Raw genomic sequence first — 21,715 nt, 5'->3', positions numbered from 1 at the left:
CATCATCAAAAAAGCAAGAGAGTTCCAGAAAAACATATATTTCTGCTTTATTGACTATGCCAAAGCCTTTGACTGTGTGGATCACAATAAACTGTGGAAAATTCTGAAAGAGATGGGAATACCAGACCACCTTACCTGCCATCTGAGAAATCTGTATGCAGGTCAAGAAGCAACAGTTAGAACTGGACATGGAACAGTAGGCTGGCTCCAAATGGGGAAAGGAGTATGTCAAAGCTGTATATTGTCACCCTGTTTATTTCACTTATATGCAGAGTACATCATGCAAAATGCTGGGCTGGATGAAGCAGAAGCTGGAATCAAGATTGCCTGGGAGAAATATCAATAACCTTAGATATGCAGATGACACCACCCTTAGGGCAGAAAGCGAAGAGAAACTAAAGAGCCTTTTGATGAAAGTGAAAGAGGAGAGTGAAAAAGTTGGCTTAAAACTCAACACTCAGAAAACTAAGATCATGGCATCCATCCAGTTCCATCACTTCGTGGCAAATAGATAGGGAAACAACGGAAACTGTCAGACTTTATTTTCTTGGGCTCCGAAATCACTGCAGATGGTGACTGCAGCCATGAAATTAAAGGACGCTTGCTCCTTGGAAGAAAAGCTATGACCAAGCTAGACAAGCATATTAAAAAGCAGAGACATTACTTTGCTGACAAACGTTCGTCTAGTCAAAGCTGTGGTTTTTCTAGTAGTCACCTATGGATGTGAGAGTTGGACTATTAATAAAGCATAGCGCGAAAGAATTGGTGCTTTTGAACTGTGGTGTTGGAGAAGACTCTTGAGAGTGCCTTGGACTCTAAGGACATCCAACCAGTCCATCCTAAAGGAAATCAGTCCTGAATATTCAATGGAAGGACTGATGCTGAAGCTGAAACTCCAATACTTTGGCCACCTGATGTGAAGAACTGACTCATTTGAAAAGACCCTGATGCTGGAAAAGATTGAAGTTGGGAGGAGAAAAGGATAGGGAATGAGACGGTTGGATGGCATCACTGACTCGATGGACCTAAGTTTAAGTAAGCTCTGGGAGTTGGTGATGGACAGGGAAGCTTGGTGTGCTGCAGTCCATGGGGTCGCAAAGAGTCGGACACAACTGAGCGACTGAACTGAACTGAAAATAACGCGACTTAAAAGGCATCTAAACTTCGTTAGTATCTTCCTTAGGGAATGCTCTATCATGCCATAGTGTAAGAGCGATGCGTTTTGGTTTTCCTTAACTGAACCGTGTATCCCAGAACTCTGGTTGAGAATGGAACCGAATTGTAGTCTTGCTCAAGAACTACAAGTCCCAGAAGGCCGTTCGACTGGGGCGCCTGCGCACCGCGCGCTCCTTCCTTTCCACAGCTCTCCGCCCGGGAAAGGCCCGCCCCGCGGTGCTGTCGCTCGCGCTGGAAGAAGCGGAAGAAGATGGCGCTCACCAGGTGGGTTTGTTGATTCGGTTCCTCGATACGGAAGGGTCTGGGAGTACCCACCTTTTTCATTTCTCTGCCCACACTCTGCGGGCCGTCAACCGGCCCGGGCCACAGAGCAAATGTAGGCCGAGGCCACGGCTGGGCTCTCCTGCCGGCCGCCGGAACGGCTAGGCCTCGCCGAAGCTGGCGTCTGTACTCAGCGGCTTCCCGGGTTGTCTTCGCCCCCTCACTAGGGCCGAAAGTCGCGGCGTGGCCAGTAGGTCTCTGGCCTGAGAGACCGGGGAATCGCGCGTGTTTTTCGTTTGAGCGTCTTGGGATGTGGAGGGCTCCGCCTCTGGTCCGCGGCTCGGGTGGGCGCGATGGGTGTGTGTGGAGGGCAGGGGCTTATTTGGGCGGAGTAGAGCGGGCGAGAGACGGCGACTGCCTGGCTGTTTTTTCGCCGAAATCTTTTCTTCTGTTTCTGTCCGAAACCAGGACTCCTGGGGAAAAAAAAAAAGGGCGGAGGAGAGCGGTACTGAAGGAGATTTAAAATCAAAAGCTACAGTAGTGGCCGCTGTCTGCTAGTTCGCGCCGCTGCCCGCACTTTTAACTTTGGGCTTTTTTAGAATTTCTTCCTGTAGATAGAACCGCGTATGATTTTTGCTGTTCCCGGTTGCCTTGGCAACTGCAAGTGATTAAAGTGGTCCCCGCCTTTAAAGAAAAGATGCTTAAGGAAGAGATTCCAAGAAGTTACGTAACTCCGAGCTTGCTGCCCCATCTAAGTGGAAAAGTTTCCACGCAAACGAACTGCAATGGAAAAGTTGAGTGCCCAAGAGGTTAAAGAAAGGAATCGCGTTAGGACATCTGCCTCAGCTCCCCTGACACTCTTCATTCTTCTCGTTCGCCTTTGTCTTGGCTGATGACCGTTATGAACCCTAAAAATACTTGGATAAGAGATTTCTTTCGGGTGCCTTGCTCTGTCCTAGGATTTATGTGTATACAGAAGGAAATCTGACAGTCTTTGGCAGTAGGGAAGATTGGGGTACAAGGCCTACAGATATGAAACGAAGAATAATACAGAATGCTTATTATGTAGTACTAGCCTGAAGTGCAAAAAGAATTAGATGGAATGGGCTGAATGAACTGGAGCGTTTTCTTTAGTAAGCGTTGCAGGCAGCAAACATTCGAGTGAGTGCCCTCCAGGTGGGAGGCAGTGTGACAGACTAGTAGTGTTACGAGGAAAGGCTTTGTGGAAAAGATAGAATTGAAAAGGACACAGAGCAAAAATACCAGAGATCTTGTCAGTATTGGGTGCTTAAAATTGCCATAGCAGAGTGCAGTCATTAAATAGCTTGTCTTGGGGACTTACATAGCTTTCTGATTTTGCGGAGTTCTAGCTGATTTGGTTTCTATACAGAGTCTCAAGTTTCCAGGTGAAGTGTAGTTATCTCTAAAATCTCCCAGAGATTCTTAACAGCAGAGACTAGTAAAAAGGAAGGATAGACTAAGATGTCTCCACAGTGGCTCTGTTGACATTTGGGGCTGGATAATTCATTCTTGTATGGGGCTGCCCTGCCTGTATTAAGATGTTCATGAGTATCTGTAGCTTGTACCCAGTAGATGCCAGTGGCATCCCCACCCCTTCTCCTCCCTCTGCCTCACAAGTTACAACAAAATGTCTCCAGATGTTGTCAGATATCTGCACTGTAGTTATTTTGCCCCCAGTTGAGAAATACTGAGGTAGACTTGTGCTCACTTAAGCAGCCCACCCCTACCATTGGAAAGTACCTCATGGAATTGTCATCCTTTACAGGGAACAGCAATATTAAGACTCTCTGGAAGGCTAGGCTGTGTTCTCATTATAATCCAGGCCAGATTACCTGTTTACTAGATTGTCCAAACTCTGCCTTGACAAGCTGCCTGCCTTTTGATCATTTTAGTAACTAGTTCTTCCAACAAAAGTTAAAAGAGAAATGAAACCTAAGTAAATATTTTGGCTTCTTTGTTTCTGACTTTGTATCCCTCTATGTGTTAGTATACATGGTTTACTGAAAACAGCTATGGTATAAGCCCAGAATGTTTTAACTCCTTTCATCCATTCATTTGCTTAGTAAATTGCATGTGTTGGATCGCATGGATTGAAAGTCTGCTGTGTGCCAGCTAGTGTTGCTATTGAGTCGATCTTCTTACCCTCAGAGTTTACATTCTAGGGAAGACAGACTGTAGGAGTAAACAAATCAATAACACAATTTCAGGTAGTAAGTACTAGGAATAAAATAAAGGTATAGAGAGTGACGCAAAGAGCGGGGTGGAATGTTATTTTGGTCAGGTAACAGCTGTAGGGAGGTATAATTGAGCAGGGACAGGAATACTAAGAAGCAAGCACTAAAGAATTTGACGAAGAGTTTTCTTAATAAGTAAATAGAATACCTATGGCAGTGGGAAAGCAGATGTAAAGATACAGAGATGATTTGTTTAAAGAAAGGCAGTAAGTTTGTCATGAACGAAAAATGATGAGTGCAAAGGGTAGAGTGAATTTATTTCTCTAGCCAACATTTAAGTAGGCCGTATTGTGAGCTAGTTAGGCAATGCCTTAAGAGTTAAGGATTAAAGAAACAGAAAGTGTGATTCCTACCCTCAAGTTGCCCACAGTCTAATGAGAGAAAGAAAGATAAATCGATAAGTGATTGCAGTCCAGTAAGACAGATATTGTAGTAGTGGTGCGCAGAGGGTCTTATGAGAGCATAGGTGAAGGGCAACTAACTTACGCTGGGGGAATTGTGGAACAGCTCCAAGAAATCAAATATTTATGGAACACACACTGAATGGTAGCCAGACTCTGTGCCTCGTTGTTCATGGGTGGTCTCATTTAATACTTAAAACAGCTCTGAGAGGTAGATAATCTTTTGGTCCATCATTACAAATGAGAAAACTGAAGTTCAGAGAGGTAAGCAACTAATCGAAGTTAGTGTGTGGCATGGATAGCTTCTGAACTCAGAGTTCTTACCATCACATTACCTGACCCACCACACTGGATTAGATTCTTCTGACATACGCTATCAAAACACTCTACTTTTTCTGATCACTTGGTATAATTGGTAATTACGGAGTTGTGTGATTTTGATCTCTCTACAGAACCCATCCATCTTTCTCAGTTCATCGTCTCCTTTCCTACCTAGCACAGTGCCAGCACCCCAGCAACCAATAAATATTTTTTTAATAAATAAGCTCTGCTGCTTATTCAAATATTCTTACTAGCCAAGAATCACAAAGGGACCCTAACTTTTCCATTGGGTATATTATTTACATACTGGAATCCTTTTGTGGTACTTTGGTATGTCTCTGTAATAACTTGTATCATACTTAAAAGTTAAGAATGGTTAAAACCTCTTAAGTTTTAAATTACATTCAAAACTAAATACCCTTGGGAAAACGCACTTAAATATGCATCTCGTGTTTTCTTTCTTTTTTTATCCACCTCTTTGTTACTTTCAGTGCTAATACTTATTTTTTTGTATTGATGCTAAAATAGTTAAATGTAGGAAGCATAAGGGTAAAAGAGTTAAAAATAAGGAGTATAAGAATAGTAAAGTGCTCGGTTCAGCACCACATGTACTAAAATTGGAACAATACAGAGAAGATTAGCATGGCCCCTGCACAAGGATGACACGCATGAAGCGAATATGAAATTCGTGAGGCATTCCATTTTTTTTTTTTTAAGGGGTATTAAAGACACTAAGAACATCGTATTCTAGAGAGTTGACCCCTCGGTAATTGAGAAAATTTACTTGTTACAAGAAAAGAAATGTGGAGGCATAAAAACTAATGCTTTATTATGTGAAATATCTGTTAATTCTGGGCACTGGTTGCCTGCATCCTGGTCAGATATTTTTACTGTATGTCTCTGAGTACTTATTTCTTTTCCAGGCATAATAAAGCAACAAATATTCAACCCTGCCATAAATCATTGGAAAGTTTGCTCTTTTGCCCAAAGGAAGAAATATAATAGGAAAACAGTGTTTGATAGCCAAATTGCAATGATAAAATGTAAGAGTTTTTAAAATTCTTACTTTTTGTCTTTGTTTCTAGCTTTTTACCTGCACCTACTCAGCTGTCTCAGGACCAGCTTGAGGCTGAAGAAAAGGCACGATCCCAGAGATCACGACAGACCTCACTGGTCTCCTCCCGAAGAGAGCCTCCCCCATATGGTTACCGGAAAGGCTGGATACCTCGGTTATTAGAGGTAAACGGTTTTGCTGAAATTTATTATAGTACCTTTGTAAAGTAAATGTAAACCCTAAAACTGTTGCATATGAGTTCCAATGTGATAGAGATTCTAGCTGTGAGCTCTCAAGACATGTACTTCCCTCAGAAGATTGAGCTTTTTGTTCTTGCTTATTCTCACTGCTTTGTGATCACTAGAGAAGTATACCAATGTATGTCTCTTATGTCAAACTGTTAACTCATGTACAGAAGAAATTAACAGACCCTTTCTAAATTGGGACTTATAGTGTATGGAAAATAATGGGGAAGTAAGAGAGAAAAATGAAAGAATGGTTTTATTTTCAGGTACCTTTCCTTCCCCCTTCCCTACGTGCACAGTGCCACATCACCCTGAAGAAACAATTCTTCTCCGGGGAAAACTGGCAGCATTTGCTTTTCTGATTTCTTTCCTGTTAGTTGTAGTGGATAGAACACTGACAAGAAGATTCTTTTTATTAATTTTTTTTTCCTTATAGCTGTGTTCCTTACTATTTGTGTGACCCTGGACAGATCCTAAGCTCTCTTCCTCTGTTTTCTTATCTTCAATAGGAGAATGTACAGCTTAGATCAATTTGGGAGAAGGTATAAGAGACAGAATTTGATGGTTAATTCAGAGGCAGTGAGGGAGAAGGAGGAGTCTGAAATGATCTTTTTATGTCTCTAGCTTGATCGCAAAGAACAGACATTGTTAGCAGCACTTACTCTCCTCATTACTCAGGATCTTGTACATCAGTTCAATGCATATTCCCTTCCCTAATTCCAGGGGCAGAGTGCCCATGCTTGATCACCTTTTTTTACCTAGGGAGAAATGCAGACACTTGAGGCTTGCCTCCCCAAGGCCTCTTCTTTCTTCTCCATCTTTGTATTTTCATTCTGACTCCTGCAAATTTTCCTCCTCCACTTCCCAAGGGATATACTTGCCCTATTAAAAATCTCTGTGCCTATTCATTTGTACCCAGTTATTATAATTTTATCACTTTGTTTTGTTCTGTCTTTACATGGTTATAATTTTGCTTCACAAATAGGAAGGGTCAAGTCCTAAACTTTTTTTCATATGCCTCCAAGTGGTGATCATGAAATTAATTATTCATTGGATTGAAATATGTTGCTCACAGTTCTGGGTAAGATGAACTTATATCGTATTTATTCCCGTCCATGGTGGGCAAACTAGCAATGAGTTACAAACCTCTTAATTCTACCCAGCATTGGTCACACTGGAGATCTTGGGGATGCCCAAACTCCAGTCCGGGGGGTCCCAGGAGGTCATCACACCTTGACCTGCCTAGGGATTGGTCTTCGAAAGGTTGTCACGCCTCAACCTGTTCGGAGATCCTCTAGTCCCAGGGGTCCCAGGAGGTCGTCACGCCTCGACCTGCCCAGGGACCCAATCCTCGGGAGGCCATCACACCTCAACCTGCCCGGGCATTCGATCTCTAGGAGGCTGTTGCACCTCAGCCTGCCTGGGGATCTGCACCCTGACCTGGGGACGCCTGGCTCTCAGGTTGCAACAGTTCTGGGTAGGATAAACTTCAGAAAGACTCACCCTTAAGGAAATCGAAAGAGGTCTTTTTCTTTTCTCCCTGTCATGACTGTCTTTCAGATGGGAAATAACCAATCCACTTCCCGGCAGACGCCCTTGAAATATATCCTTGATAACTGGAAGCTGTTCGACCCTCTAGCTCTAAGGAGAAGTCGTTTAAAATTCTTTTGTGCCACTGCGTGGCCGCAGTATCCACTGGGGGACGAGGAACACTGGCCTGAGGATGGAACTTTAAATTACAATACCATCCTGCAATTAGAATTATTCTGCAAAAGACAAGGGAAATGGACAGAGATCCCCTATGTCCAAAAGTATGGGATTGTAGTACGCCCTAAAAGTGAGCCCACTAGGCAAATGGTGTTAGGTACAGGCAACCAAGAAAAGGAACCCCCTCGTGAAGGCTCCCGAGTTGCCTGGTGCTCCTTCCTCGTACCCAAACGTGCCCCCATATCCGGGAGCACCTCCTCCACAAAAGCCAGCTCGAGTATGTCCCTTAGTTGAAACTGGAGGAGAATTCAGACCAACCCGGGTCCATAAGCTCTTCTCCCTCTTAGAACTAAGGCAGATCAAACAAGACCTGGGAAGCTATACAGATGACCCAGGCAAATATATAGATACATTCCAACATATTACCTTGGCCTTTGACTTGACGTGGAAAGACATCATGGTCATATTTAGTCAAACTTTATCTGATCCTGAACATACCAGGGTCTTAAAGGAAGCCCGGAGGTATGCAACAGGGCTCCACATGTCCAGTGATAGATACCCAGTAGGGGAAACTGCAGTCCCCTCCTCTGATCCTAATTGGAATTATAATGACCCTGAGCACATCTAGGAAAGAGATCATTTTCTAATCTGTGTGAAGGCAGGACTGAAAGCAGCCCAACAAAAAGTAATTAGCTATGCCCGGGTCTCAGCAATAACTCAGGAGCCCAATGAGAACCCCATTGCCTTTCTGGAGAGGCTAAAAGAAGCACTCCAAAAGTTTACCAACCTGGACTTAGACTCTTACGAGGGACGGGTGATTTTATTTTTTATTTTTTTTAATTTTTTTAAATTTTATTTTATTTTTAAACTTTACATAATTGCATTAGTTTTGCCAAATAAAAAAAAAAAAAGAAATATGTTGCTCAGCACCTATGTAAAAGCAACTGTATTCTCAGCCTCTCTCCTTTGTCATTATTCCTGCCTGCCACATTCTTTGTACAGCCTCGAAGAGGAACAACACCCAGCTAAATCATGTCTTCTCCTGACATATTCCCTGGTGGTTTTTTTTGTTTGGTTGGTTTTTGCTCAACTATACTCTGATCTTTATTAATTCTAGCATCTGAAGGCCAGCCTTCTGACACCTCTGAAGGTATTTTTGTTGTTGCTTTTATTTTCACTGATAATGTAATTTGTAAGAAGCAGAGCAAAATAAATGATTATCAAGGAGGCCATAATGCTCCCTTATCTGGGGCAAAAAGGTAGTACTTGCCGTTATCTAATAGAAGACTGGAGTGTCTCTTTTAAGGGATTATAGATATTCTGCATTTGGCCTCCCGGTAGATTACAGTGAGGATGGCAGGCTTCATCTACATACAACAGAAATTGCATCCTTACTTGCATTTCAGCATCAGGACATTTAACATTTAGTACTATTAGTTTTTAAAAGCTTGCATGACTATCATAGGGTTCCTATATCCTGGTGGAGCCGAACAATTTATTTGAAAATGAAACCAAAATGGCCAGCTGATGGAAATACTGTGAATGCTTCTTGAGGAGAGTGAATATTCTGTGGAAGAAAGCATTTTGTTCTAGTTTTTAAAGTAAAAGCTGTGATTTTTTGGCAAGCTTAATGACCACATAATGCCACATCTACAGTCCTGAAGTACTTGTTACAGTCGAAGAACTCTAGCAAATCTGAGCATATGTCAGATTGATGGCCTACGTACAGGTAGGACCATTCTGGGAAATGTTTTAACTATTTTCTGCCTAATTTACAAGAAAACATCTTCAGCTCTATTATTTGTTTTAAAAGATGTCAAACCTTTCTTTAGCAAGTAAGCTTTTTTTTTTTTTTGCAAGTAAGCATGTTGTACCTAGAAAATCATATATCTAGGATCTGATGAGATATTTCTTGAAGGAGGAGGACATATAAAAGTGGCTATTTTCATAAATTTTTTTTTCATCAAATCCCCTCTAAATGATTAATATTAATATATTTTTCCTCTAATTTCTTGCCCTTTCTTGAGCTAAGATACTTCAGTTTAGTAGGAAATGTAAAGGCTTTTGGAGTCAAAAGATACGGGTTCCAGTCCTTATAGCTATCCATGAGACCTTGGAAAAATCACTTAATTTTTCTAAACTTATTTTTTCCATATGAAAATATGAAGTGTTGAAGAACTATAAGAATTAAATGATAATATATGTGTGAATTATATTTTCTAAGTTTTAATAAGGTACTAAGCAAATATTGACTATGCCAAAGCCTCTGTGTGGATCACAACAAACTGTGGAAAATCCTGAAAGAAATGGGAATACCAGACCACCTGACTTGCCTCTTGAGAAACCTATATGCAGGTCAGGAAGCAACAATTAGAACTGGACATAGAACAGCAGACTGGTTCCAAATAGGAAAAGGAGTACATCAAGGCTGTACATTGTCACCCTGCTTTTTTAACTTATATGCAGAGTACATCATGAGAAACGCTGGACTGGAAGAAGCACAAGCTGGAATCAAGATTGCCGGGAGAAATATCAATAACCTCAGATATGCAGATGACACCACCCTTATGGCAGAAAGTGAAGAGGAACTCAAAAGCCTCTTGATGAAAGTGAAAGAAGAGAGTGAAAAAGTTGGCTTAAAGCTCAACATTCAGAAAACTAAGATCATGGCATCTGGTCCCATCACTTCATGGGAAATAGATGGGAAACAGTGGAAACAGTGTCAGACTTTATTTTGGGGGGCTCCAAAATCACTGCAGATGGTGACTGCAGCCATGAAATAAAAAGACGCTTACTTCTTGGAAGGAAAGTTATGACCAACCTAGATAGCATATTGAAAAGCAGAGACATTACTTTGCCAACAAAGGTCTGTCTGGTCAAGGCTATGGTTTTTCCAGTGGTCATGTATGGATGTGAGAGTTGAATTGTGAAGAAAGCTGAGCACCGAAGAACTGATGCTTTTGAACTGTGGTGTTGGAAAAGACTCTTGAGAGTCCCTTGGACTGCAAGGAGATCCAACCAGTCCATTTTAAAGGAGATCAGTCCTGGGTGTTCATTGGAAGAACTGATGCTGAAGCTGAAACACCAATACTTTGACTACCTCATTCGAAGAGTTGACTCATTGGAAAAGACTCTGATGCTGGGAGGGATTGGGGGCAGGAGGAGAAGGGGACGACAGAGGATGAGATGGCTGGATGGCATCACTGACTCAATGGACATGAGTTTGAGTGAACTCCGGGAGTTTGTGATGGACAGGGAGGCCTGGTGTGCTGCGATTCATGGGGTCGCAAAGAGTAGGACACGACTGAGTGACTGAACTGAACTGAAGCAAATATTATTAATTTAATAAAACTTTAAATTGAATGTCCATATGTTAACTTGAATGATAGATCTTTTTTGTAATTTTAAATTTGACAGACTTAGCTTATCTCCTTTAAAAGTCTTAATTCTGTCTTCTAAATAATTATATATAATCATCATTAGAAATGTACACTCATTTCTGGATGCTTCCTATTTGCTTCTCATGAAGCAGTGAATAATAGTATCATGTTCTTAAAATCTGAAGAAGAAGTATAATTCTTTACTTTTTCTTTTTTTTGGCTGTGCTGCACAGCTTACAGGATCTTAGTTCCCTGACCAGGGACTGAATCCAGGCCATGATGGTGAAAGCCTGGAATCCTAACCACTAGGCCACCAGGGAACTCCCCAGTTCTTTACATTTCTGCTCTAACTGTAGCTTGACCTGTCTTTCACTAAGAAAATTATGTATGCTAAAATGAAAAATACTTACACTAAACATTTTGCTTAATTTGTTCCTGCCATGTACTTAAAATCCAGATCCCTGCCATGATCTAGCAGCTGTTTCATGATCTGATGTTTGTTGTCTTCCCATACAGACTTAATCACTTATGTGTCTGCACCTCTGCCCTTAGTAAGCTACAGCCCCACTGGACCTCGTTTTCTAGAACATGCTGAGCTCAGTCTTGAAGCAGGGCCTTCACACTTGCTGTTTAATCTGCCTGGAAAATGCTGCCCTCAGATCTTCCCATGACTGATTTCTCATCATTCAGGCTTTACCTCATACTACCTCTTCACAAAGGTTATCCCAACCACACTATCAAAAACAACCTGTCTTCCCAGCCCCTTTATTGCTTTCAAGGCATTTATCACAAGCAAAAATTATGCCTTTTATATCTTTGCCCACTAAAATGTACACTCCATAAGATCAGTGACCCCTGCTTTGTTTACTGCCATTTCTCTGCCGCTGCTGCTGCTAAGTCGCTTCAGTTGTGTCCGACTCTGTGCGACCCCATAGACGGCAGCCCACCAGGCTCCCCCGTCCCTGGGATTCTCCAGGCAAGAACACTGGAGTGGGTTGCCATTTCCTTCTCCAATGCATGAAAGTGAAAAGTGAAAGTGAAGTCGCTCGGTCGTGTCCGACTCTAGCGACCCCATGGACTGCAGCCAGGCTCCTCCGTCCATGGGATTTTCCAGGCAAAAGTACTGGAGTGGGGTGCCATTGCCTTCTCCAGCCATTTCTCTAGCATCTAGCATAAGGGCTCAATAGCTACCTGCTGAAAGAGTGACTATATCTTAAATCTCAAATTACTATTATTGAACATTCTTTTTATTTCTCTTTATTTATATAGGATTTTGGAGATGGAGGGGCTTTTCCAGAGATCCACGTGGCCCAGTATCCCCTGGATATGGGACGAAAGAAAAAAATGTCAAATGCATTGGCCATTCAGGTGGATGCTGAAGGAAAAATTAAGTATGATGCAATTGCTCGACAAGGACAGTCAAAAGACAAGGTAACCCTCTCATTGATTTTTTTCCCCCATTGATAAATATTTCGTGAGAAGTTTTTTTTTTTTTTTTTAATTGTGTGAAAATGAAAATGATAACTCTTTGGCCATTTAGTTTATGTTAAAAGTAACAATGAAGTATACTTAGGCTAACTGAAGAGGACTTCATAACAGTATGAACAATATAATATGGATTCATAACAGCAATGCCTTTTTCCTTAGAAATTCCTCAAATTGATGATAAGTTTATATGTATTAATACTTTGGGATTCCATGTATTTGTTTTACATTTAAAAAACAATTCTTGTTTCCCTTCCAGTTTTATTGAGATATAATTGACATATAGCATCATATATAAAAAACAGTTCTTTTATAGTACTAGCTTTTTTAAGTGCTAGTAAATTTTTAAAAATCTACAATTCTGGCAGTCCTAAAAAAAACAAAATTTAGTTTTGTCTATAATCTTTTCTATTTCTCTTCCAAAATACGTACATAGTTAATTATTTTAATGGTTCGTTTGAATAGAATAAATCACATAAACTTCTTTCCCCCTTGATTAAGTACAAAACTGGCACTTGCTCATTTTAGGATGGCCCTGCTTACAAAGTAATCCAAAGACCAAAAATAAAATTTATTTAAAATAATCTCATCATAGAGCAGCCACACCCAGAGCCAAGGAACTGTTTTTAAGACCTAGTCTTTTTCTTATAAATAAATACTCCAAATAGAGATAAAATATCTCTTTAGAATTGAATGTATTAGGGACAGTACCTGAGAACCTTCAATACCTATCCTTTGCTTCTTCTCTCTCTCCCAAACATTCTCATTTTACTCTCTAAGGCAGCACTAATGATACATCATTGTTTGCTCCTCCATTATGGATGCTAGTTTAGGGGGAGAACAATTATGCAGTCATGCAAATTTATATCTCAGATTTCAGCTGGGCTCCCTTGATGTTCCTCCAAGCTTAACTCCTACTCTTCTCTATCCTCTCTCAGTTTAACAGGTGACTCGCCATCTATTTGCAGATAAGACCGTTGGAAGAAAATTGTTGGCTTTCTTTATCTTGCACTTGCCTTTTTGTCTTGACTGTTCCTTTTGTCACTATAACAAATCTCCTATCTAAACCTAGTCTTGCCAAGTGTATTCTTGTGTATCCTAGATCTCATCTCCTCCCCTTTCTTTTGTAACTTCACCTTTACATGTATTCCCACTTTATATATATACACATACAAACATATGTATCTTTTTTTTAAATAAATGACATTTTAATTCTCATAACTCCCATAGACTTGATTTTTTTTTTTTTTTTTTTTTACTTTTACTGTTTTAAAGATTTTTATTAGTACATAGAGGTCTACTTCATTAAGAAAAATCTACATAGATTTTCATGGTGGCCTTGTGCCCTAATTGTTTTTAAACATTGAAAATTTCCAGTTTTTTACTTTTGCAAGCAGTGCTTTAGTCAAGATCCATATATAACATCCTTTTCCACATCAGTGTTTTGTATAACGGCTTCCCTGGTGGCTCGGGGGTATAGAATCCACCTGTCAGTGCAGGAGATGCAGGTTCCATCCCTGTGTTGGGAAGATCCCCTGAAGAAGGAAATGCCAACCCACTCTACTATTCTTGCCTGGACAGAGGATCCTGGTGGGCTACAACCCACGGGGTCACAAGAGAGTCAGATACGAATAAGCAACAGCAACAGATTTGTATAAAATAAATTCTTAGTAGTATATGTATTGGGTCAGAGGATATTCACATTTCACATGTGACATATAATGCCAGTATGTTCTCTAAAAAGCCTTTGCCTAACATTCATTCTATTCTGTTGTATTTCCCTCAGGCTCTCCATCTGTTAGTGACCATGATTTATCTTATTTCTTTAACATTTTTCAGGTATTTCCTTCTCTGCTACTTAGTTCAGACCCTTATCTTTTCTTGCGTAATTTACTGCAGCAAAATCTGAACCCCTCTGCTTGGCATTTGTCTTACCTGCATGAAAAAAACGGTAGTTCATGTTTTTCTGTTTCTCTCTCTCTCCCCGCCACAAACACAGCATAAGCACGCACACTTAAAATCTTTCCATAATCTTTAGGATGAGAACCAACCAAGCACCTAATGACACACTTGACCTCTTGCTTACCTTTCTAGCCTAGCATCAATTTTCACCAGAATATTGAAATCCAAAAAATGAAAGTCCAGTTTTAGCCATTCTGTTTATCTTCAGTACAAAATTATCGACATTACAGGTTGTTGTTACAGAAGAAGAAACTTTCAGGCATTCCTCGTAATATGTCTGCTATAAGGAACTTCTTGCAGTTCCCCTGTTATGACACATTTTTACCTTGGGAACTTCCCCTGTGTGCCCTCTCATGCTAGGGAAAGTCCTTTCCGTGTTCTTTTTTACGACTAAATTCTCTTACTTTCAACTCACTCGTCTCTATTCCAGCGTAATCTCCCTGGCTGGATTGGGTGTCCTTTCTCCCTGTTCCCTGTGGTTAGTAGCAGTCATCACCTTTTGTTGTAATTATCTTTTCACTAATAACAGTCTATGACGTTTAATTATAAGCTCCTTGAGTACAGAGATTATGTCTTTATTTTCCTTTTTGATGCCTAACTTAGTGCCTGACACCTTGACACACAGGTATTCCAAAGTGTTTGTTGGGGGAATTATAGCTGTATATTTTGAATAATGGAGAACCACTTTTGCCTGGTTGCGTAGACGGTAAAGAATCTGCCTGCAATGCGGGAGACCCGGGTTCAACCCCTGGGTTGGGAAGATCCCCTGGAAAAGGAAATGGCCACCCACTCCGGTATTCTTGCCTGGAGAATTCCATGGACAGAGAAGCCTGGCAGGCTACAGCCCATGGGGTCGCAAAGAGTCAGACACAACTGAGTGACTAACACACTAACACTTTTTCTGAAGCCACTAAGGAAGCACAGTCCATTCCTACAAAAGGAAAAGTAGGTCCCTATACATGCAGAGCACATCCTGAAAATTTATCCTGTACCAAAAGGCCTTTATTTGCCTTTATTTTGGTGCATCACTCTTTGTTTGAATAGTGACTATTCTTTACTGATATGTGCTACCTTTCCTCTTATTTATTAGGAAAAAGTAACATCTTAGGACAATAATTTGACATTGACAGGTTGTGTAATTTTGAATGAAATATACTGTTAGCCCATTTAAAATGTATATTGGTGATTCTTTTGTATTGAAAGTAGAGTAGAAATGTTTATTTTTAGATTTCAGTATTCTGGCCAAATAAGGTCTCCAAAGTATTTTTCTTTACGCAGTTGAAGCCTTGGCATGTCTGTCTATAGTGCAGCCCCTGGAAATGAACCCTGGACTAGTGGTTCACAGGGGCACCACTCTCAGGGTCACACTAGCCCTAACGCGAGTGGGGGAAGCTGTGCTTGTGGAGGAGCGGGCGGTATGTAGGAAATTTCTCTGCATCCTCTTTAATTTTGCTCTGAACCTAAAACTGCTCTGAAAACTGCTTTTAAATAATAATTTAAAAAACCACAATGAAGATTAAAAAAAAGAAGACTGGGTCACTCCCTGAATTGAGTAGAAAGATACTGAATAGAGTGACTACTTGGATGGGGGCTGTATGATGGATTTATTTCCTTCTTGCTGGACTTTATACCCCTGGAATATACATTTGAATTCCTTACACACTTTTAATAAATATGTGCTTTATTTTTTTTTTTAAGTAGATGGATTAATGTATAAAGCTTTTGAATGGATTTAATAATTCAACATTAACTATGCATTGGTATTTAGAGGAGGGGGACACTTCTTGACTGTTTGGGACTGTCTTGAGCGTTGAATTATGTTTAACATCACTGGCACTATCTATTAAATGCCAGTAGTGCCTCACCTGCATCCCCACCATTGTTTTAACCAGGAACACTTGACATGTTTTCAAAGATCCTGGGAGGGGAGTTGGAGCTGTTAGCATTGCCCCGTGTGCAAACCACTGATTTTCCTGTGGTAATAGGAACTGGCTACTAAATGTACAAGATAAGATTTTTTAAAATTCATTATTCAGGATGCTGATATGCAGGGTCCTTGACCTAGGATGAAAAGGTTTGTTGGATTATTGAATTTGCACTGTATTGTAGTGATTTCTGATTTGTATCAGAGGGATCTGGTATTCTTCAGAAACCAGGGACTTTTCACTGAAATATTAACAGTGAAAGAGCAAGAATGGAAAATGCTTGGGACTTCCCTGGCAGTTCAGTGTTTAAGACTCTGAAGTCCCACTGTAAGGAGTGAGGTTCCACCCCTGTTCAGGGAACTAAGATCCCATGTGCCATGCGGTATGGCCAGAAAAAAAGAATGGAAAATGCTAGCTCTAGATATAAGAGGTGAACAAGGCAAAGTTCCAAGAGATCATATTCTAGGGCAAGTCTAAGGTCATTGATCTCTGTAAATGTAAATACTGTGTATAAGACTTAATGGTAATACAAAATTGGGAAAGAGAAAAAAATTTAATGTCAATAGAACTAAATCCCTTTTTTGTCCAATGGTGACTTCAGTGGTAAATCTTTAAAAGTGTTTACATTTTTCCATCTGAAATAGTTATATAGGAAATGTTACATATATGATATTACCTAGAAGAATGCCTTCAACCCTCCCCACCTGAAAAAAAACCTCCAAACTTTAAGATAAATTTTATGTTGTTACCTTGTTCATAATGTATCACAAACTATAGTGTTTTGATATAACCAAAAGATAGTGTTTTCTTTCTACCTCTGAAACGACAGATACGTTGACAGGCTTATCCTTTTAGTCAATCCAGTCCTTTGCCAGTTTTCAGTCATGAAAAAAATTCTGTTTCACAGATGAGTTACTACTTTATCTTGTTCACAGAGCTCATTTGTGCTCCTGATACCTTCAAAAGTATATTGTATTTTTCAGATAATCCTCCCCAGTCCCTTTGTCTCCTGAGATACAAGTTTCTTCAGCACATTTGGTTCTCAGGCAATAAAAATTTGGGGTTTTATAGTTAATTACCTTGGAGGAATCTCGCTCTTCAGATGTCCTTCACTCAGCTTTGTGAGATGCTAGAATCTTATTGATGCTCATTTAAAGGGTTATTAACTTTGGAATACCCAAACAAGAAGTAGCAAATGGCTCTTGTATGCTAAATTAGTATTGAGACTTTATGTTGAGCATGTATGACTATGAGGGAGCCATTTACTTAAAATCCTTTCCTGTAATGATTGCTGTCAACAGTAGTTAACTCTTCATAGTTTTGGTAGTATTTTCCAGAGATTGTTATGTAACTTTTAATTCTTAAGATACAGATTTTTCCATCCTGAAAAGGTGTTCGATTTTGAGGTCAGTTACTGGCTGTGTGATCTTAACTCACTGAGCCTTGCTTTTCTCACTAGAGTGAGCTTCAGAGCACCTTCCAAAATGAACACTCTGAGAGAATGGTGACACTGCTGCTGCTAAGTCGCTTCAGTCGTGTCCAACTCTGTGCGACCCCATAGACGGCAGCTCACCAGGCTCCTCTATCTACAGGATTCTTGCCTCTAGGCAAGAACAGTGGAGTGGCTTGCCTTTTCCTTCTCCAGTGGTGACACTAGTAGCTCCCATATCAGTAAACATGTTTTATGGTTAAAGTATGTGTACTTCTTACCTGCTCCCTTTTCTCATTCCTGAGAAAGACAAGCTAGAGATTTTGGCCTATATCCATGATGCGGTTTTTCCAGGAAATCAGAAGCTTATATAAAACATTCTGCAATCCCAACATGTATACATACACCTTTAACATAGAATAGAGTATCTGTAAAAGTCATACATTCATTCATTTTTACAAAAACTATTGACTGAAAGCCTCCTGTGGACCAGGCATTGTTATAAGCACTGGAAGTACTTTAATGAATAAGAGATTCCTCATCAGTGATACAGGTATAATCGTTGTGCACACCTCATAGGGTTGATACAAAAAGTTAAATTTGTTTATATATATATATGTATGTATGTGTGTGTATATATATATATATGTATATATGGAGAAGGCGATGGCACCAGTACTCTTGCCTGGAAAATCCCATGGATGGAGGAACCCTGTAGGCTGCAGTCCATGGGGTCGCTCAGAGTCGGACACAACTGAGCGACTTCCCTTTCACTTTTCACCTTCATGCATTGGAGAAGGAAATGGCAACCCACTCCAGTGTTCTTGCCTGGAGAATCCCAGGGACGGGGGAGCCTGGTGGGCTGCTGTCTCTGGAGTCGCACAGAGTCGGACACGACTGAAGTGACTTAGCAGCAGCAGCAGCAGCATATATATATATATATATGTATATAAACGAATTTCACTTTTTGTATCAACCCTATGAGGTGTGCACAACGATTATACCTATATCACTGATGAGGAATCTCTTATCTTATATATAAGGAATCTCTGTTTTATATATATATATATATATATAAAAACAAAAGAACAGTGGCACAAAATATGTGCTTAATATATGTTAGCTGTTTTGTTATTACTTTAATGGTGAAGACAAAGATTTAAAACTGATAATTTTGTACTGTGAGCAGTGCTTTGAAGAGAGCAAATAGAGTTCTGTGACACCAAATGATTGGATGGGGAGGAATTGCTCCTGTAGCAAGGGTAGTCATAGGAGGCCTCACTCTTGCATGCGTGACCTTTGAATCAAGACTCAGGTTGAGAATCCAGTTGAAGAACTGGGAGCAATATTCTGTAAAGGTCCAGAATTGGGGGAAAGCAAGTTGTTAAGTTGTCCTTTCTCTGTATGTGTGTTAAAGAATGCCTAACTCAAGCATCAAAACCTAGAATGCTGCTTATTTGTTAAATTTCCAATACCTCTATTTTTCTATAAAATCTGCCATGTAGGTTATTATGGAAGTATTCAAGAAGTATACATGAGCGTGAAAGTCGGTAATATTCTATTTGGCAGAGGCCCACCGATCAGAAAACAGTCCTAAATGAGTGTGAAATAAGGTGTGTGTATAGGTTTTTTTTTTCCATGGAAGAATGTGTTCTGGGTTTTTTGACCATGGCATATGTTCATTTTCTTATCTATGAATATAGATGATGCGATAAAAGACAAACATTACAAGTAGGGCCAGGTCAATGAAATTTTTTAGGCCCACAGGATTTGGAAACTATTCACTAACCTGACTTAAATTCCAGTGATTTTGTAATCCAAGATAATAGTGCTTTAGGCAGTTTATATCATCATTAATTTCAAGTCCTAGTGAGCCTCAAAAATAGGGATCACTGATGCGTAAGATTTTGTTGGCACAATTTATTTGGATACTGACTTGATTAGAAGATCTCAAATAATTTAAATGCATGAGGTCAGAGGAAAATTATTAGCTTTTATAGCCAGGGCAGCAATTTGTGTATATATTTTAAGCTTCCTTGGTTTTAAAATCTAAAAGACAAAATCTGTGTCCTAAATTTATAAGTGTGCTGAGAGGACATTTTGACTTCTGAAATGACTTAATGAGGTTGCTTCTCTTCATTCTTTGCTTTTCTTAAGCCTGCTTGTGTTTGAACATTTTAGGTCATTTATAGCAAGTACACTGACCTGGTTCCCAAGGAAGTCATGAATGCAGATGACCCAGACCTTCAAAGACCTGATGAAGAAGCCATTAAAGAGGTAACTGGGAATTGATATATGTAATTATTTTAGATGAGTTTTTACATCTTCATTAACTTTCAAAGCACTCATTGTGGCATTTATTATTTCAGATAACAGAGAAGACAAGGGTAGCCTTAGAAAAGTCTGTGTCGCAGAAGGTTGCAGCAGCCATGCCAGTCCGAGCAGCTGATAAACTGGCTCCTGCTCAGTATATCCGGTATGAATCATGCCTGGAGGTTTTAGCTCCATGTTGGAAGTGATTAGAGTTGGGGGTCCTGATATTCTTTCGCTATCCTTAGTCATAATTGTAAATGCAGTTTTTTGAGTAATTACTTGATGTCTGTTGATTCTTAGTGCAAATGGTAATTAGAATTTTTTAAGATACCCACTTTTAAGATATTAGCTGTTATGCTATTTTAAAGCATTTTTTTTACTTTTAGAAATTAACAGTTACACGGACTATATGATGTAAACCACAGTGATTATAGTTTTCCATTTTAAAATTACGTGTATAATATCTATATAATAACAATACATTGGAAATATTGTATAATACAGTACTACTATAATTATTTGATAGTATGCTATAAATATTAATAATGTATTAATATCATTTATATAATAATAGCCATCCTTATAATACTTCTAAATTTTGAGGAATTTCACTCAACTAAATCTTTATGTGGAAAGATGATTCACATATAGATATTAAGGGAAAATTCAGAGCTGGTAGGGCTGCTGCCATTATTCTTTCTGCTTTATAGCCTATGATTATTCAGAAACTACTAATTTTAAGTTGCTTGCTGAGGATATTATTTTTTCTTCAAGTGCAGACTTACAAAATAGGTTCTATTTTCTAGACCTCTTACTTAATGAAATTGAACATGGTACTTAGCATGGTTCAAAATGGACTGTGATGGATTATTTGCAAACTAATACAACTCTAGTTTACATTCTGCTTATAACTCTGAGTTGCTGTTAGTTCTCTTACCTCTGTTACTATCTGCTCTGCCTAAATATTACTGCAATTTTCTATTACTGCTTTGTGAGAGAAACTGACAATGTAGTCCAGCTTAGGATTGTAATAAAAGTAAAATACCTGTTGAAAACTTCAACTAGTTAACACCTGTAGTTTCATCTACATTCCATAGATACACACCATCTCAACAAGGAGTGGCTTTCAACTCTGGCGCTAAACAGAGAGTTATTCGGATGGTGGAAATGCAGAAAGATCCAATGGAGCCTCCAAGGTTCAAGTAAGTAGGTGGTTTCATGAGAAGGCACCACTATTCCTAAAAAAAAAAAAATCAAAGGAGGGAAATGTCCATCAGCATATAAACGGGTAAACAAAATGTGGGGCATCTATACATGGAGTGCTTCCCTGGTGGCTCAGCTGGTAAAGAATCCACCTGCAATGCGAGAGACCTGGGTTTAATCCCTGGGTAAGGGAAGATCCCCTGGAGAAGGGAAAGGTTACCTGCTGGGGACCAGCCCCAGCTGATCCAGGGTATTCGAAGGAGAGACGGCCTAGGCGACTATTTATATGCTAATTAGAGATATAGAGAACAATAGAATGAGGATAGCTCAGTAGGAAAATTCAGTGGAGAAAAGAAGCTGAGTAGCTTGGTTTACGCGGAAGACCAATAAAACTTCAAGACAAGAAGTTTGCACCACTTACGTAGGCCGCAGGCGCCCTCTCGAATAGCGGAAGGTGTCTCACCCTAGACTCCTTCTCGAGTGGGTCTTAGAAGCCCAGGCATAATTAGTAAGCATGGTGGGTTCCGCGCTCCAGATGGAGACTCAGCTGGAGGTTAGAGGGAAGAATGACATGGGGAGACCAAGCGCTGGTGAACAA

General features: G+C 39.9%; 1 protein-coding gene across 1 annotated transcript in view; it reads left to right on the top strand.

The window, feature by feature from the left end:
• The first annotated feature begins 1,366 nt into the window (after positions 1-1,366).
• Positions 1,367-21,715, top strand: part of SNW1 (SNW domain containing 1) — a 38,536-nt gene continuing 18,187 nt past the window's right edge. The window contains exons 1-6 of the mRNA XM_010844395.1: positions 1,367-1,440; positions 5,500-5,653; positions 12,070-12,231; positions 19,783-19,878; positions 19,971-20,077; positions 21,012-21,116. Coding sequence (XP_010842697.1) covers positions 1,427-1,440; positions 5,500-5,653; positions 12,070-12,231; positions 19,783-19,878; positions 19,971-20,077; positions 21,012-21,116 — 638 coding nt within the window. The 5' untranslated portion in view covers positions 1,367-1,426. The remainder of the gene's footprint in view (positions 1,441-5,499; positions 5,654-12,069; positions 12,232-19,782; positions 19,879-19,970; positions 20,078-21,011; positions 21,117-21,715) is intronic.

This window comes from Bison bison, unplaced genomic scaffold (assembly GCF_000754665.1).
Source record: "Bison bison bison isolate TAMUID 2011002044 unplaced genomic scaffold, Bison_UMD1.0 scf7180017864201, whole genome shotgun sequence".
In the NCBI taxonomy this organism is placed as follows: domain Eukaryota; kingdom Metazoa; phylum Chordata; class Mammalia; order Artiodactyla; family Bovidae; genus Bison; species Bison bison.
The sequence above is the reverse complement of the archived record's forward strand: the minus strand, read 5'-3'. Positions and strand labels throughout refer to the sequence as shown.